The sequence below is a fragment of the Podarcis filfolensis genome, assembly GCF_964270895.1.
Source record: "Podarcis filfolensis genome assembly, chromosome: 4".
Taxonomy (NCBI): domain Eukaryota; kingdom Metazoa; phylum Chordata; class Lepidosauria; order Squamata; family Lacertidae; genus Podarcis; species Podarcis filfolensis.
This window is the reverse complement of record NC_139607.1, coordinates 33,566,531-33,584,630: the sequence shown is the minus strand read 5'-3', so window position 1 is coordinate 33,584,630 and position 18,100 is coordinate 33,566,531. Positions and strand designations below refer to the sequence as shown.

General features: G+C 43.0%; 1 protein-coding gene across 10 annotated transcripts in view; it reads right to left on the bottom strand.

Annotated features, from left to right (window-relative positions):
• Window positions 1-18,042, bottom strand: part of LOC310761048 (cohesin subunit SA-2-like) — a 63,530-nt gene extending 45,488 nt beyond the window's left edge. For 2 of the 10 annotated variants that reach the window (XM_083610438.1, XM_083610434.1), the window contains exons 1-12: window positions 17,884-18,008; window positions 14,187-14,354; window positions 11,602-11,763; window positions 10,425-10,509; window positions 9,202-9,348; window positions 9,019-9,115; window positions 7,235-7,311; window positions 6,441-6,512; window positions 4,569-4,773; window positions 3,700-3,851; window positions 1,666-1,739; window positions 1,168-1,291 (exon numbers count right to left, since the gene is read on the bottom strand). In XM_083610438.1, the coding sequence (XP_083466564.1) occupies window positions 1,168-1,291; window positions 1,666-1,739; window positions 3,700-3,851; window positions 4,569-4,773; window positions 6,441-6,512; window positions 7,235-7,311; window positions 9,019-9,115; window positions 9,202-9,348; window positions 10,425-10,509; window positions 11,602-11,763; window positions 14,187-14,230 (1,239 nt within the window). In that variant the 5' untranslated portion in view covers window positions 14,231-14,354; window positions 17,884-18,008. Of the gene's footprint in view, window positions 1-1,167; window positions 1,292-1,665; window positions 1,740-3,699; window positions 3,852-4,568; window positions 4,774-6,440; window positions 6,513-7,234; window positions 7,312-9,018; window positions 9,116-9,201; window positions 9,349-10,424; window positions 10,510-11,601; window positions 11,764-14,186; window positions 14,355-16,879; window positions 16,996-17,883 lie in introns of all 10 variants that reach the window. The other 8 variants (XM_083610435.1, XM_083610437.1, XM_083610432.1 and 5 more) reach the window with 8 other exon arrangements.
• Window positions 18,043-18,100: the final 58 nt, after the last annotated feature.

Below are 18,100 nucleotides of genomic sequence, written 5' to 3'. Positions count from 1 at the left end.
TTTAACCCTCTCCTTTCCTGTGCAGAAGGCACAGGCATAATCTCTTCGTCTGCTCCTGAACTTCCTGTGCGGTGCTGGGGCTCTGCTTCAGCATCCGAGAGCCTTCCCGCCTCCTGGCTCTCTCCCTCTTCCCCTTCCATCACTTCCTCTCTGTCTCCTTCTGACTGTTCCAGCTCTGACTCATCTCCTCCCTTCCCCCCCCCCCCAACTCAAAGGCGTTCCTTGCCAATCCCGTGACATCAGGTGGCTATGCAACCGAAACAGGATTGCGAAGAAATAGCAGCAAGTGATTAGCACACTCTGGGGAACCTCAAAGAAGTAGAGGGGAACTCTTTAGGGGTTTTCCCTAAAGGGGCAAAAAACAAATAAACCCCAACCTGTATCCTATATGCACTTTCCTGGAATGAATTGCCACTGAACTCAACAGAGTTCACTCCTGCCTCATTGAAGGCACATACGGTGTTGTGTTCAATTATTGCAACAAAGTGCTTTACTTTAAAAGCAAAATAAAAGAAGAATGCCTTTTCAACAAAGAAGAGTTGTCATGCAAGAAATCTATAAAGCCACAGGTGTCCGTATATGTCAAAATTAAATTAAATTAGTGGCAAGGCAACAAAAGTAGATTTTGTGTTCCTTTATGGTCACCAAGAGGCCTATGCTTTTCCAAACTAAAAAACCCTGTTTTTTAGCATGGTTTTAACAGTTTTAGAATGCTTCCTTTTAAAAACTTCAGATGTGTTCATTGCCCTGGACTCTTTTGGGAGGAACAGAGAGATATAAATTCAATAAATAAAAATGTTCGAAAGATAAACACTCACCCATTTATTATGCAGTGGTCTGGGACATTACTGCCCTTGCTATATTTTAACCTACTTCTTATAAACCTCAGTTTCATGTAGACACCTATCTGGATGGCAGTACCACTTTGTATGTTTAGATTAAGGTGGATGCATTAATGCTTATTATATTTTTATTGTAGGCTGATGGGTTTCTATTTTCTTTCCTCTCACTCTTCCCCTCTCATTCTTTTTTAAACCCCCCTTTCATTCTTTGTTATTTCAAATATCAATTAAAAAGAAATCACTTTTTCAACTTTTTGGGATTCTGCCTGTGAAAAACAGATTGCATTAACTTTTTTCTCAACTGTCGAGAAAAAAAAATACTCACTTTATCATACAGCATCCATCCTATGTATTTCAAGTAACTATCCGTTAAGAACCGATCAGGATAAGTTGTCATCCAACAGGCAATTTCTTCAATGCAAATGGCCCGGATTTCTGGAATAATATCACTTTAAAATAAAATAAAAATGGAACACTGTTCACTGTTTAATTGCAATACAGATTTTTGTTAAGGAAAAAAAATGCAAAAGAACAGAAGTATTCTTGAAACATTATTTTAAAAATTATATTACTTGCTATCACTTAAGCAATATCTGAGGGCAGGCAGCAGAATATGTGAGCATTCTATCGACAAGTACTGTGTTTGAGGCCATGCGAAGTGACATGAAACCCTGAGTCACATATGCAGGACCATTGCTTGATGCTGCAGAATATGCATATTCTGGGATGGAGCTCCAAGTAGAATGAATCCCATCATCCAGTCTGTCCTTGAGATGCCCATATCCTGACCAGAGACTCCTTCCAAGTACATAAAGGTTCTTACCGATAGCGTTGCAAAAAGGTCCCTTTGAAAATAGCATTCATCATGTTCTCTATGTCCAGGTGTTTCTGTTCATACTGAAATGAAAACAATTGAACAGTCTCTTCCTATAGGCAAGACCTTATCTCTATGCTTAATCTCATTTCACTGAAATTGCACAGATTAAATACCACCACATTTTTTTCAAATTGAGATATAATGAAAGGTTGGAAGGGATAAGGATACAACAGAAGCTAGTTATATATTTTTTCCTTTCCTCAATAACTCAACTAGAATACCTGCTTCATCACTAATATTTATTTAACCTGTTGGTTCACATCTTAATCTTCACTTGTAAATGAACAGCGGAACAACGGGGCTAATGTTATCCCATAATCAAATGTAATGCTTGCCTGTACAATTTTTTACACTTTCTATTAATCAAAACTGTGGTGACTGTGTTAATCGGCTTGGTTCTATGTTCCAAGTATAGATAAAGACATAGCCTTGTGTGTGAGGGAGGGAGCAGGAACACTTGGTTTTTCCCTATCAAAAATGGCTGAAAACAAGGCCAAGGGTTTCAGGGTGATCTCGCTCTCCAAGATGCAGGAAAGACTGGAACAAGATAAGGATGGATGCTGGGGTTGGAGGAAGAAGATGTGTGTAAACACTGGCAACACAGCTGATCAGATGCAACTGCTGAACTTTGGATGGCACAGTTAAAAAAAAACCCTTCAGGAAAACAGTCCAGACAGCCACAAACAAGACTGTTGGAACTAAGGACAGCTCTATTGGGAAATTCCCCCTTAAGGAGCAAAGGACCATGTCATTACCTGGTGGGTGCAAGGAATTATATATTATTATTATTATTATTATTATTATTATTATTATTATTATTATTATTACTACTACTACTACTACTACTACTCCTCCTACCACTACACCACCCATCTGGCTGGGTTTCCCCTTTTTTATTAATAATGAAAAGGTGATAAAACATCAAACATTAAAAACTTCCCTAAACAAGGCTGCCTTCAGATGCCTTTTAAAAGTCAGATAGTTGTTTATTTCCTTGACATTTGATGGGAGGGCGTTCCACAGGGCGGGCGCCACTACCGAGAAGGCCCTCTGCCTGGTTCCCTGTAGCCTCACTTCTCGCAGTGAACGAACCTCCAGAAGGCCCTCGGCGCTGGACCTCAGTGTTTGGGCTGAACGATGTGGGTGGAGATGCTACTTTAGGGAATAGGAGGGCATGCCAAAAAGACAAACCAAGTCATGGCTATGTCTAGGGGGTACTGGCCACCGAACTCCAGAACCATATAGCAAGCCAACTCCACCTCACAACAAACTGGAGATCAAACAGCATGTACACACCTGAACTCCAGCCTTGGGAAGAGAGCCAGATAAAGCTAAAGGCTGGCCACTTTTAGATGTGTGGTTGTAAGTACACATGAATTAGGACTGTAACAATTTTTTTTAAATTAGGAAACCCGCTGCTACCTAAGAGCTCTGTTTAAGTGTGGTAACAAGGATTGTTACTGGAAATAGAGGAAGCTTCGTTTAGAAACTTTACTTGAGAAAAAAAATCCTGTGGTCTTGGGTCTCTCCCCCCCCCGCCCCCACTGGAGTCACCCACTATCAGGTAAAGTGGTCTGATCACTCACTAAAGCAAAGGCTATTGGATAACTTTGCGATCCTCCACCCAAGTAATCCATGCCTTTCCACACCACAAATGCCATCCTGTTTCGGGATTGTCACACTCTGAGTGAATACACACACATGACTGGCACATGAGTTTTGAGAGTCTTTAGGGGGCCCTGTACCAGTATTCAACGCAACCTTCACATTCTAGCACCATGTTGCAATATGGTGAAACAAACAACACTATGCCAATCAGTTATTCAGAATTCATTTCCTCTCCTTAGATTGGGAGAATAGGAAAACGTTTGGCGTAAGCCGCTCACTGCCGACCACCTCAAATTGAAATCCAGTAACCAGCAATTACAAATAGGCATTTTTACAAACTGTGATCGATTTCCAAGGGGATATTTCTCCTACCTCTTTTTTCTTCTTCTCTAGCTGGTCCAGTCTAGTATTGGTCCTTTTGCCTGTAGTCCTGCTTTTTTCTACCTCGTATAATCTTTCCAGGTTATGCTTGCTGACATCTATACTTACAATGAGGTTTACAAGTGCTGTTAGAAGCTTCATAGCTGGAAACAAAGAAAAATCCATAAATTTTATGTGTTTCAAAAAACTTTTTTGAAGTAGTCATTTTGCTTCATTGCTTGATCAAAATCATGGATGTGAGTTGTATAATTTGTATTGGTTATGGAATTATTTTCTTTTCTTGGAATAAAAGTAATGAGTTCTTGGTCCCTTTTTTTACTTAATATTTTGGTAGAGGTTTATTTTACAATATGTAATCAGGAACTCCTAATGTGATTAAAATATGACCAGTGACTACTTTATATATTTGTTAATGTTTATCTTGAAGTTTTGCAATCACTACCAAGTAAACTATACTCTGAAACTTCCCACAATAGTGACCCGAACAGCTGAAATGAGAGACGTGGCAAGGTCTCCTTTTTTAACTACTGCAGCGCTGTGATCGGAAAAGCTGCACCATACGAAAATCAGGCTGACAGGAATAAACCTGCTGACAACCTATCCCTGCTCAAACCCTACACCAGGCATGTCCAAAGTCCATTGTGGGGGCCTAATCCGGCCCACCAGTCAGTTTAATCCGGCCTCTGTGGCAGTTTATTTCCTGGTTGGCCCTTTGGTCGGTCCTCACGGCCCTTCACTTCATCAAATCTGGCCCTCTTAAAAGTTTGGACACCCCTGCCCTACACCTTAACCGGCTTCGCCAGTACAAGCTACCAAATGTACTACTTCTGAAAAATCATGACAGGTCCAGTTGTGCATACCTGCTAATGTGCTGGTGTGCCGGAATGCTCTGACCATGGACTCTGCCAGGCCCGAAAGGAGAGAGATGATGGTGTCCATCAAATAGTTGTCATAGAGGATGCTGAACTGACACTGCTGCACCAATACGGAAGTGAAATCGCAAAAATTAGTCCTGAACTTCTTCCAGTAGGGCCCTGCCTTCACGAGCGGGTAGTCCTTATCATCCTACAAGAGGTGTAAAACAAGTTAATTAAATCTGTATACCGCCTGATACCCACAGGTCTCAGGGTGGTTCACAGGATAAAATCACAATATAAAAACACAAAATGCATAATCAAAATACAAAAACAGAAACAACCCAACAACCCCCTATGACAAAAATTTACCCTACTTCTTTATCATGATCATTTGAGTTATTGCCCACCCTTCACCATAAGGTCTCAGAACTTCCGAAGGCAGTGGAATGACCAAGCGGGCCCCCTCTGCTGATCAAATACACCAAATACATTCTGTAAGGAAGAAAGTAATCTTCCATGTTTTCTGGTGCCTACATCCAACGCTAATGTAAGCACCTTGATTTGGGACTTGGGAACAAACTGACACCCACAGTGCAGCTGTTTCAAAACAGATGTTATGGGAATTCTAAACGGGACCACAGGGAGTAGTAATCCGGCTGCTGCATTTTGGACCAGTTGAAGTTCCTGAGTCATCTTCAAGAGTGGTTCCATATACAGTCTGGAAGTTCACAGAGCATGGAGTACAGTGACCAAGTGTATGGGAAATGCATCCAGAAGACAAAAATGTACCGAAGAGTTAGTGATCTGACACGGTTACCCTTCCTGCCTGTTCCTTCCCCAAGCTCACTGCACAGAATAATACAGTCGTACCTTGGAAGTCGAATGAAATCCACTCCAGAAGTCCGACTTCCAAAACGGTCAGAAACCAAAGTATGGCTTCTGACTGACTGCAGGAAGTTCCTACAGCCAATTGGAAGCCCCATCAGTCGTTAGGCTTCCATAAATAGTTTGCAAACTGGAACAGTCACTTCCGGGTTTGTGGCGTTCAGGAGCCAAAATGTTCAAGAACTAAGCTGTTTGAAAACCAAGGTAGGACTGTACTGTACAAGAGATCAGCACTGTACTAGAAGAATCCTCTGGTCACTACATTTTGTAAGAGTGTGTTCCATAGTTTAACTACTTCCGATTTTCAGCTTCACTAGATAAACTCAAGTTCTAGTGCTACGAGCTTCTCCCCATCCACTTCTGATGCACACGGAATTCTGTACAAGTTACTTTCCATGCACAGAACTAATATGGCTGAAAGTCAGCCCAAGCGGCAGCTGTCACCTTAGACACAGCCCTCATCATCAGCTCGGAGAAGGACTATACTAGCTTCAGGCTTCAGCACTGGAACACTGCTTCCCACATCTCCCTCTTCCCTGCACTATGATGGCTGAGGGTGGCAGTCTGATCCAGGAATATAATCAAAGGAGCACTGCCTAGGTCTTAAGTTTCGCAACAATCCTCACTGATTGTCTGTGTTTTGCCTCCTTGCATGAAGGTCATTCTGGACTATTTGGTTAAAGGGAAGAGAGCTGAAGGGTGCTATGCAACTCAGTGGAAAGAGGAAGCAGGAGACATTGCTAATAATTTTGTAAAACGGGTAATAAATGAATAACTAGAGCACTCCTGTTGGGAGTTTTACACATCTCAAAACTGGCTTATGCTCACAGAAAGACCCTGTTTTGGGATAGGTAAAGCAGCGAAAAAAGCAGCCTTGCAGAAGCTTGATCTGGCCCATGACTGGATAGGATACATCCTGGGAACCCCCAGTACCCTATCATAAGTTCCAGTGGAAGAGAGGCTGAATATAAAAGAAATGCAAAGCATTACCATATCCACTGGCCAAGTAACCGTCAAGATCCAGGGATAGGCCATGAACTTTTTATACTGCAATCCAGTTGCCTACAAGATATAGAGAGGCAAAACAGAATTGAAGCAACAGCATTGCTAAACAAATCTAACTGACAGGAATAAACAAGCACAGTAAAACCCAAGTTTTTAAGGTTCACCATGACCTCATGTGCAAAGCTGTGTGCAATAGCTAAAGTCAGCTAAAGGGTAGGCTACTTGTGCACTGTGCAACACCAATAAAGCTAAGGATCTGGGTGACTGCACAAAGCTTTCATTCCTTTGAGAGTAACAGTGGGATCAGATGCTGTTATCCTTGTGCCAAGTTGATACCCACTGTAGCACATAATACCTCCCCCTCCACAGAGTTTGGCCAATCATGTATTTTTGCCTGAAAAGCAAAATATGTGGATCTGCCTTCTGCACACGCATATAGACCCTTTGTTTGTACTCTTGCAGCATGAGCAGTTAACCATTTTGTCAACTGGGAAGCTGGTTTAATATATGACAATGTTCCGAACTGGCAGTGTTTCCCAGTTTGGACAAAACATAAAATTGTGTTTAATTAGATATTTCCAAGTTTAGATATTGCCTCATTTCTTTTAAGAAGCATTATATCTATCGATGGGAAGTTATATAAAATTTAACAGTGTTTTTATGGTTTAAGGTTGTTATTAAACCTATCTATATATTTACAAAATAAACAACTTAATAATTTTGAATAAGCTTATCAACAATCAGCAGCTGAAAAGTGTTCTCATACAAGCAGAACCCACCTCATCAAATGTCTCTGTCATTTTCTGCATCACATCGCAATTCTGCGAACTTTGGAACATTTCTGCCGTAACCATTCCTACGTAAGTAACCACAGAAATAAAAATTTAACTGAACAAAGTATGCCAGCATAGAGACAAACTCTATTTTAAAACAAGGTCTCTGAATATACATGACTCTAAAGGCCAGGAATTCCTTCCTGGCTTTGGGAAGGGAGCACAAGCGCTCCAGAACCTTGCCAGAGTCCTCATGCCTCCTTGCCCAAAGTCCATCACCAGGGAACCTGTGATCACAGCTTTCCGTGCATGAGGTGTGTGTGTAAATAAATAACTTGAGAGTGGATGTCCTCTGCCCTTCATTTTTCAATGTATTTTTCCCCACCCAGGAAAAGCTGTGATCATGTATGTGAAATAAGCACATGATGCAAAATACCTGTAATAATATTTCTAGCCAGTCAGGAGGTGGAGGAGAGGAAAGGGGGGTGCAAATGCAACATTTTTGGGGGGTCTCAGATGGGAATGTGAAGGCCTAGGAAAAAACCTAGACGGAAATGGACATGGGGAGAGGGAGCCTCAAACTGTTCCAAGTCTTCTCCACCCCCCCCCACCCCCCGGCTTTCACATCTCTAGTCCCAGGCTCATTCCAATCCATGCTTGCAGTAGCAGGCCATCAGTGTGAACCATGGTTACTTTCTGATGCATTAAGTTGCTGTCAGTAACCAACAAGGAGACAGGAAAGGCAGCAGAGAGGTCACTGTGGTGTTGGCACAGTGGCAAAGCCAATCCAACATTCCCACCGCTACACCGGCACCGTGCCAGCCTCCCTGCCGCATTGCCCCTCTCCCTCTCTGTTACTGGCAGTGACCTCCACCTTGGGAAGGCAATTAAGCAACACCGGCCCATCCTACAGGGTATAACCATATGCACACAATGCTAAAACTAAGAATAGCTAATGCAGTGCCATCTATTTTTGAACTCCCAGGATCCCTGATCCCGCTTGCTGGGGTTGGTGGAAGCTGCTCTCTTACAACATCTGGAGGCACAGTGCAGCCTCCCTATGTGCTAAAAAAACAACAGTTCAGCGTTTCATGTGAACGCAGCCAATATTTGTAACTTTCCATACCTCATTTTAAATGTGTGACTTATTCTCCAACCACCGGTTAAGACAGCTTTTAAACACAACTATTTGTACTAGTGGGACGCGGGTGGTGCTGTGGGTTAAACCACAGAGCCTAGGACTTGCCAATCAGAAGGTCGGCAGTTCAAATCCCCATGACGGGGGGAGCTCCAGTTGCTCGGTCCCTGCTCCTGCCAACCTAGCAGTTCAAAAGCACCTCAAAGTGCAAGTAGATAAATAGGTACCGCTCCAGTGGGAAGGTAAACGGCGTTTCCGTGCGCTGCTCTGGTTCGCCAGAAGCGGCTTAGTCATGCTGGCCACATGACCCAGAAGCTGTACGCCAGCTCCCTCGGCCAATAAAGCAAGATGAGCGCCGCAACCCCAGAGTCGGTCACGACTGGACCTAATGGTCAGGGGTCCCTTTACCTTTACCTATTTGTACTAGTGGTTATGCTCATCTATCTATTTTCTCCACTTCTTCTCCTCTGCATTTCTCCTCTACCTTTCTGCTTCCACAGCTCTAAATTCAGAACCCGAGTTGTATGGAATAGCCACATCTTAGCAAATGTATGCCAGTTTCTGAATTAAGAGGATCCCCAAACAGGAATTAGCTTCACGCACACACCAAAAAAAATATTTGCCCTCGGAAAGCATGGGAATAAAAAATTACCTTGGCAGCCTGAGCACTGGATGAAGAAATTGATGAGATCCAGAAGTGCCACATCTCGATCGTTTTTGTAGGCTTCAATCCAGTCATCCACCACAGACTGAACCAGATTGCAAAAAGGCAACAGATTAAAAAACTAGAGACAGACAGTATCAAACTCTCGTATAACCTTGGAAGCTGATGTACCTGCATAGCGCTTTTGCCCATGATGACCACCTCAAACAAGGTAACCGCTTCAACCACTTCTCCATTTTGCAGCTGGTTTGGCCGTCTACCATCTGAAGGGTGTCTTCTTCTGTTTTCACATTGTTCTCGGATTTTTCTTTTACCTCTCTACAGCAATAAAGCGTTAAGTGGCTGTATGAATGAACTATCACGGGTCACAGTCAGAAATTTCACCTTACTTTAAATCGCCCCAAACACGATGCCCCTCTATCATTTCTGAAGCTAGAGGTCCCAGTTCAGACACAGGGACTCATGCTAACATCTTTACATGGTAGGAGATAGGATTGTGGTGCTTAGCATGTGCTCTCCAAGTGAAGATTGTAACCATGTGTCCAAATGCCTGAAATCATGCCCGCACGCTCAGAAATCAAATGGAACGGTCTCCCTCGGGAGGCTGTGGACTCTCTCATTCCTTGGAGGTTTTTAAGCAGAGGTCGGAAGACCATCTGTCATGGATGCTTTAGCTGAGTTTCCTGCATTGCAGGGGGTTGGACTAGAATTCAGTGGTGGCCAAACTTGGCCCTCCAGCTGTTTTGGGACTACAACTCCCATCCTCCTTAGCTAACAGGACCAGCAGTCAGGGATGATGGGAATTGTAGTCCCAAAACAGCTGGAGGGCCAAGTTTGGCCACCACTGGACTAGATGAACCTTGGGGTCCCTTCCAACTCTACAATTCTATGATGAACAGGCATGTGTCAAGTCAGCCATCCCTTGCAGAGTGAATTCACTTACTTAATACTTAAGTGCAAATAACTTCAACCGCATATACTTCAATCAGAGAGGAAATGCAGAATCATAAAAGTAGTGCGGAAACCATGGGGCATCTAGTCCAATTCCTTGCCCTTTCTTTCGTTCTCTCTCCCTCTCCACAAATGTGTGAATGTCTGGAAATTCATTGGTGAATGATGATACTCAGTGACACTCAACATTCATTTATGTATACCTAAAAATTGTAAGGCGCGGAGAGATCTATTTATGGGCATGCACAAATATCATCTGAGATTGTTTGCGTTGGTATGGGACTACTGACGTTCAACAGTTGTAGACAATATAAATCATTCATGAAGAATCAACTGTATACCCAATCTAACCCTAAGTTATGCGTACAATACAACAAGATCCAGGGAATCACATTCCTTCTCCTGTCCACTTAGGGAAATTTTAGAACATAACAGAAACTTACAAAAGTTTTAACATTGCCATTTCTCAAGCAGCTGCCATTCTGCACTGTAGATTCGGAGACAACCTCCTCATGGATCCCATTTTCTCTGAGTCATTAGAAAAAGAAAAAGAAAGATCGCTTGAAGAAAGAGAGCAATCTCTATTGAGTTGGGGGCTTAAAGTACTGTTATCCTAGAGTTCCCTCCACACATCCTTTATTTTGTGCATTCGTGATTATTAATGCTCCTGACTGCATCAAGGTGGTTATATGTGATGCTTCTTTCAATACTGTTTGTGTCTGTAAAAGTTCTGGGGTGGACATACAGCTTTGTTTGCAATCAGTGCACGTTCTGTAGCTTCCTGCTGAAATCCTCTAACTTTTCATATCATAAATATTCCAGGGGTATGTGTCCTATTTCTGTCACACTCGAGTGCAAGAGTGCCCCCTCCAGATGGCAATAATAAGGTAACAAGGGGAAAGCATCACAGAACAACCAATCAAGTTGAATGATGTGCACACAGTCTAGTACAAATCCACTGATAACAAACTACTGTTACATGACATGCTGCAGAATATACCCACTAAAAAAAAAATCACCTATCTGGAGGGATGATAAAGCTGCAATCCTATACAATTATTTGGGAATAATTAAGTTCTGATGAACTCGAGTTCATCAGAACTTAATTATTCCCAAATAACTGTATAGGATTGCAGCTTTATCATCCCTCCAAATATACATATACATATATATCCTCTATATATAGGATTGCACTGTAAGGCTCTTTTGAGGACCAAGTTGCTACTTAAACTGACTCAAAACCCCTGAAAGGAAATGCTGAATATTAGGAGCGAATATTTTATCAGTTTTTAGGGGTTTTTTAATGTTTTTCTTTTTACAGGGCAAACAAATTAGTTGTCTTGTGTTGTTGCAACTATAGGCAACAAAGGGCCAAACTACACGTTACACAGAAGTCACAACTTCTTATGAATGAAAAGCAACTGCAGGAAACTGCAATCAGGAGCAAAGGGGATGCTGAACCCCTTCCCTGCTTTTTGTCCATTAAAAATTTCCACCAGTCACTTTTTTTTCCCCACGGAGAAAAAGATATATGTTCCCTTATCATTTTCCCCATGGGAGACAAAACAGCTTCAAGAGTGGATGTGAAATCCAATGTAGCACAAGAGAGCTTCAACTTACTCTTCTCCCCCTGCAGTCTCCTGCTTGCGCTCCCCCAAAATCTGATCCGTAAGGTTCGGGGACTGTCCAGAACAGATTTTGGAGACACATACGGTTGGAGAAGAAGCTAAACTGGAAGTCCCATTGCACGTGTTGATTTCTGTTGGATGCTGCCCAGCATTTCTTAAACAGACAAAAAGCAAAAGATGTCAGGGTTAAGCAGTCACTCTACCACTTCCACTTTTTATTCATAATATAAACAAACAGGAAACTGTTTACATATTTCCTTTGTAACATCTAGTCTGTTGCATACTATGAAACTATGTCAATGATGCCACTTTGAAATTCACTAGAGCCTAAAGATTTGGGGGGGGGGTGTTAAATAATCCCAATCACAGAAACTTTTTTGGTCTACCTTCTTAAAACAAAACAAAACAAAACCTATCCTTTTGTCAAGTGCATTAGACTTCTATAAAAATTTCCCAACCTCTGCATGGACAAACACATAGGCTAGCTTACTTGTTTGGGCTTGTGCTGTCTATTAAGACAAAGAAAGAAGTAGCAAATCCACACACTGTCTTCCTCACTCATTATTAGCATTAATAAATGCCAATGACTCACATGATTTTTACCCTAGCTTTCCTCACTTCTTCCAGGAGAGGCTGTTCCAATAGGGTGAATGGATCACTGCCCCACCGACCTCAGTCTGCCCTCAGCTAGCCCCCAACCTGTCTGCCTTCTTTCTTAAAATTGTCACCTTCCATCCTTAGTCTCTGTGACATCCTTATAGAACTCAACGGAGGTGAAGATGGGTGTAAAACTAGCATTAGTTCACCCTGCCTTGTTGATGAATTTTGGAAGACAGTTGGTAGTTCAGTTGGTAGTTCACCACACCTCAACCAGTGTGATATATCAGACAAGCATGCAGTGCCCCAGGATAGTCTTTAGAGATTATCTGCTCCCAGCAGAACAGCTTCCGCCAGAGTCCCCAGTTAAGGGGAAAACTCCTCTCCCATACAGCTCAAAGTAGCAAAGTGATTGTTGCCTCCAGGGACAAGACAAAGCTAAACATTGCTATCTACTCTATACTGTCCCTTCTGGTCTTTGAACAGATCCACAAACACTATCACCATGCTATCTAACACTGTTGTGTAAAAAAAAAAACCAAGCCTCTTCCCCTGACTCTCAGAGATTCAGAGTCAGACCCTAGAACAAGGATGTAATGAGATACATGCCCTACAGACTATTATGTCTGCCTCTACATTCCTGAACCAATGGGAGGGTGAATGATTCAGCAAGTCATACAATCAACCTTGCTGGAATTGATAGGGTAACTCACTGCACCTGGCACTCTTATCTCAGAGAATCCAGCAAGAATAGGGGATGTGCTAACTCAAGACATGGGCCAAACACTCTGTAATTTAACCCACTGTTCACATTACACCAAGATGCCGGCCATTGGTTATGGCTTTGCCTATCATTGGCCTCCTCGTCCAATGGGCACCAGCCACCACTACTTCTGTCCACATGCAACTTTACACGTTACATATGTCTCAAAGCAAGAAGTGCTTACATACTTTGCAGCTATTCAACCAAAGCAAAATAGGAGAGGGTATCTGCTTTACATCATGGGGGGGGGGTGGGGCGGGGAGGGTATTTAACTCTCCATCCATAAATCAGTCTCTAGCTTCCTTTAACCTCTGCTTCACAAACTGAACATACAAGCACAAGTCAAAGCAGGGGTCAGCAACCCATAGGCCATATCTGGCTCACCAATGCTTTTCTTCCAATTTGTACAGCATGTGCTGCTGTCTGAAGGAGAAATGGGAGGAAATGCTTCTGACAGGGGAAAGGCTTTGCAAAGTAGGTGTAGCCTATAAGCCTTCTGCTGCCTTCCTCCAAGTTAAAAAAAACCCACAAAACTGCCATACCAGGCTAAAATTTAGGGTAAAATAGTCCCACAACCAAAACCGGATGGCTCAGCTTCCACTGAACTTTGACCCAAATGCAGGGTACTCAGAAAAAGTTGGAGAGCAACACTGCATGAGCCAGCCATGCCAAGCTAGAGTTTGTGGCTAACTTTTGCTGGGAACACAAACCATGATCTGAACTTACAAATCTATAGGCAAACTGTGGTTTAGAGGCCACTTAATTGCTACCATTTTGCATTTGGCCAGCATTCCACTATTTATGGAGGTACCTGCACAAACTGCTTTTCACGTCACTCAACTTCCGAGTCAGTTTTGATGATTTGTCAATTCAGACATTATATTCAACAACTTTGGGGTTTGTCCTGGCAACCCTAAATTATACTAACTCAGCCTTTTCCAACCTGGTGTTATATTTTATCCTAGCTGATTCCTTATTATTTTAATTCAGATCTTATTAGGTTTTGCTGGTGTTGTTAAATGTTAAGATACATTAAACATGAAACTATATAATTGTATCATATTAAAATTATAAACTGACAAGCAACATTTTTAATGTATGAGCACACACACACCACTCCAGACTACTAAAAAAAAACCCCAACGGGAAACACATGCCATAAACTTCTCAATAAAAACAACAAGATAAGTTCTGTACGCTACTGTCAAAAGTCTTACTTGTGGTTGGGGAGATTGGCAACGGAATTGGGCTCTGCTATCATTTTCGCTACATCCTCTCAGCAGCACAGAAAGCAAGTCATTCTGATCAGACGCTTCATCGTGAAAAAGAATATATGCAGCAGCAACTCAAATTCATTTTCTTCAGCTCTCCTCAGAACAGCAGAACTGTACAATTTTTTTTAAAAAAAGTAGACAATACATACCATAAAATTACAATACGATATGTTAATAGCAGAAGTTTGAAAATACAACAGTAAAATTATATTTTAGCAAAATGGCTAAGAGGAGAATCTAATCGACATTACTTACAATCTCACAAGACAAAAGTCGCTGAAATAATAGCATTTCTGAAGACCAGCCATCATTCAACATGCAGTATGCAATCTTTTGTGTTACACAAAAATCATTATTGAAACATAACCAGAGATTACACTGTTTCGCAACTTTATTAGGTTAATCATTCATTCATTTCATTTGCATGCCACTCTTCCACAAGAAAAATCCTGCTCAAAGCAGCCTACAGCAAAGAAACAGGAATGCATTTCTCCCAGGCCTCTGGTTAAGTGGGAGGGTTACTGTTTTTGTTTGATACTATGTTATGTATTTCTGAGTTCTTATATTGTAAACTGCCCCTGTGACCCTCAGAGGAAGGGCAGCATAAAAATTAATTTTAAAACTGAGACAAACACTACAGAACAATCTCATAGTAACACAGCAAGAATTTCATAACATATTGTACGTTACAGTAAAACAATAACATAGTCTTCTTCATAGATACTTTGTGTCTTAAGACAGGAGTGGTAGTACAGTACAGTGGTACTTCGGGATGCGAATGGGATCCACTCTGGAGCCCCGTTCGCATCCTGAACAGAATGTAAGACGCAACTGTGCATCTGCGCGTGTCGCGTTTCGCCGCTTGCATGCATGCGCGTGACGTCATTTTGACCGTCTGCGCATGCGTAAGTGGCAAAACCCGGAAGTAACGCGCTCCATTACTTCCAGGTCACCGCAGAGCGCAACCCGAAAATACTTATCCTGAAGCATATTTATCCCGAGGTACGACTGTACAAACTTAATCCGTTCCGGAAGTCTGTCGTTAAACCAAAACATTCTTAAACCAAGGTGTGCTTTCCCATAGCAGCGGGGGACTCAATTTACAAATGGAACAAGAAGAAGAAGAAGAGTTTGGATTTGATATCCCGCTTTATCACTACCTTCAGAGAAGTGTGACTGGCCCAAGGTCACCCAGCAGCTGCATGTGGAGGAGTGGGGAAGTGAACCCGGTTCCCCAGATTACGAATCTACCGCTCTTAACCACTTCACCACACTGGCTCAACAGGAAGCGAAACATGTTCTGCTTCCAAGGCAACGTTCACAAACCAAAACACCTACTTCTGGGTTTGCAGTGTTCTTAATCCAAGTTGCTCATAAACTAAGCTGTTGTAGCATAGCAACTAGGAGACTAGGTTATGAATCTGTTCAAATCTCACTAGGTGAACACTCTCCCCGCCACCAACCTCCAGCTTTACTTACCTTTGTTGGGCTGTGTGCAAGCCACACATTAAAAGGGCATGACTTCCCCCAAAGTATCCTGAGAGCTGTAGTTTTCTAAGGATGTTATGAATTACCAGGATACTTTAAGGAAGTCAGGTGCTTTTACTATCCCTTCAGGATTCGCACGAGTAGTGGTTGGGGCCGAAATTGAGTGCGACCAACCCTACAACCTTGCATGCACACACATTGGTAAACATCCCTCCTCAACTGATCCAGGCAGACCAGCTGTAATCTGCTTATTAGCCCCACTTCACACACCAAATGAGCAAACAGATGAAGGAAAGAAAGATATTTGTATCCCGATCTAGGCACCTCAGCACGTATGCTTTATTTTTTATCATTTTTATTTGTTGCCCTCGTTGACAAAATGAATGAGGTCTTGGGCTGCAGAACAATGTGCTTAATTAGGCTTCCAAGGCTGCTTAAAGATAACAGCTAACCAATGTGCATGAATGCAGGAAAGCACTATACAAAGTTTAGTATTATTATTATGCATTGAAGTTTTAAGTCACAGGGAAGCCACCTGCGGCAAAAATTTGATTGGTAATACATTTGGGACAGACATAAGAAAATGTTTCTTCACATAGAGTATAATAACGGAGACACATGTGCACCACCCTGTATTCAATTTTGGAAGAAAGGTGCTTAATACAGTGGTACCTCTGGTTGCAAACGGGATCTGTTCTGGAGCCCCGTTCACAACATGAACAGAACGCAACCCGTGTCTGCACGTACCGCAATTTGCCGCTTCTGCGCATGGCGTCATTTTGAGCATTTGCGCATGCGCGAGCGGCAAAACCCGGAAGTGACCCTTTCCAGTACTTCCGGGTCTCCGCGGGACGCAACCTGAAAAGACGTAATCTGAACCGAATGTAACAAGAGGTAGGACTGTAGAATAAAAAATAAGTATGTGGTTATGATGACCGCAGGCTAAGATGTCTTTAAAAGCTGATTAGGGCTAAATGGGACCCTCAAGGATAAAGGTTTCATGCCACTAAATAGTTACGAGAGGCTGACAACAGCCAGGGAGAGTGATCACCTTCATAGACCTGCCTTGTAGGCCTAGTAGATACACCTCCCTGCAGGAAAGCTGGCCTAGATAGGCCTTTCGTCTGATCCAACAGGTTTCTTCTTACCTCCTTAATCTCTATTGAAATTCTCCAAGTCACCGTCTTTCAGCCTAATGTGCCTCAGAAGGTGGTTGTGCGGATAAAATGGGGAATGGAGAACCCTGTACACCACCTTTGAGTTTCTTGGGAGGAAAAAGTTGGTGGGTAAAGAAAGAAAGAAAGAAAGAAAGAACATTTTACCAGTGGCGCAGTGACAAAATTCATTCTACATCTACTTCCCTTGAAACCGTTGCTTCATGCGTTATGAAATATAATACACAGAAGAGATTGCTATATAAATACGATTTACCGAAGAGAAAATAATCCCCTTTTAAAAAAGGAGATTTTTTTTAAAGGGGGGGGTGTGGAGAGAAACCTACAGCTGTTTAGAATAGGACATATAATTCAGTAAAGGAAATCTTTTTACAGTTATCATGACTGCAGCTAAAGAGGAAGCACAACCCAAATACAGAATTATTACTATGATTATCATTATTTATACGCCGCCCATCTGGCTAGGTTTCCCCAGCCAGGGCAAAGGAAAGTATGTTCGTGGGAAGGTGCAAGGTAAGATTTGAATGCAAAAAAAAGATATTCCCAAACAACATGATGAGATTGTCGTCGTTTGCGGGGCGGGGGGTTGAGATTCCTGTGTCCTTAACCACACCAGAAAATCAACAGATACAAATTTCACACGGGGCAGGTGGGTGGGAGGGGCCGGAACAGGGTGCAAAAAACTTCCAGCAGTTGAATTCCTGCCCTGTTCGGAAACTCCCACCCAACCTTGTAAGCTGCGAAGAGGCTGCGAAGTGGAGCAGAGCGCAAGGAAGCGGGAGAAGCAGGAGCAGAAAGGAAGAGAAATTCGCCGCGCAAGGCGGAAAGAGATGGAAAGGGGCGACGACCGAGAACGCGGCGGGTCACGCGCGCGGAGCGTTGCGCAAGCAAGGGAGCCAACGGCGTCGCGCAAGCGCGTCCCTCCTCAGCCCGGACACTAAGCGCCCGCCCGCCCGCCCGCGAGCGCGCCCCCCTACCCTTCTGCTGGCCGACAACGGCCCAGGCGAAGGCCCGGTTCTGACACGGGCGGAGCGGCCCGCCCCGGCGTTCAATCACAGCAGCGGCACGAGCCCCGCCCTCAAAAGTCGCTCGAAGCTCCCCGATCCCTCCTCATCACGTGCCGCAACTTACCCAATAGGAACGAGATTTCCGCTTTGGAACGCTGTTCCTTCAAGCCCCGCCCCTCTCGCTTGG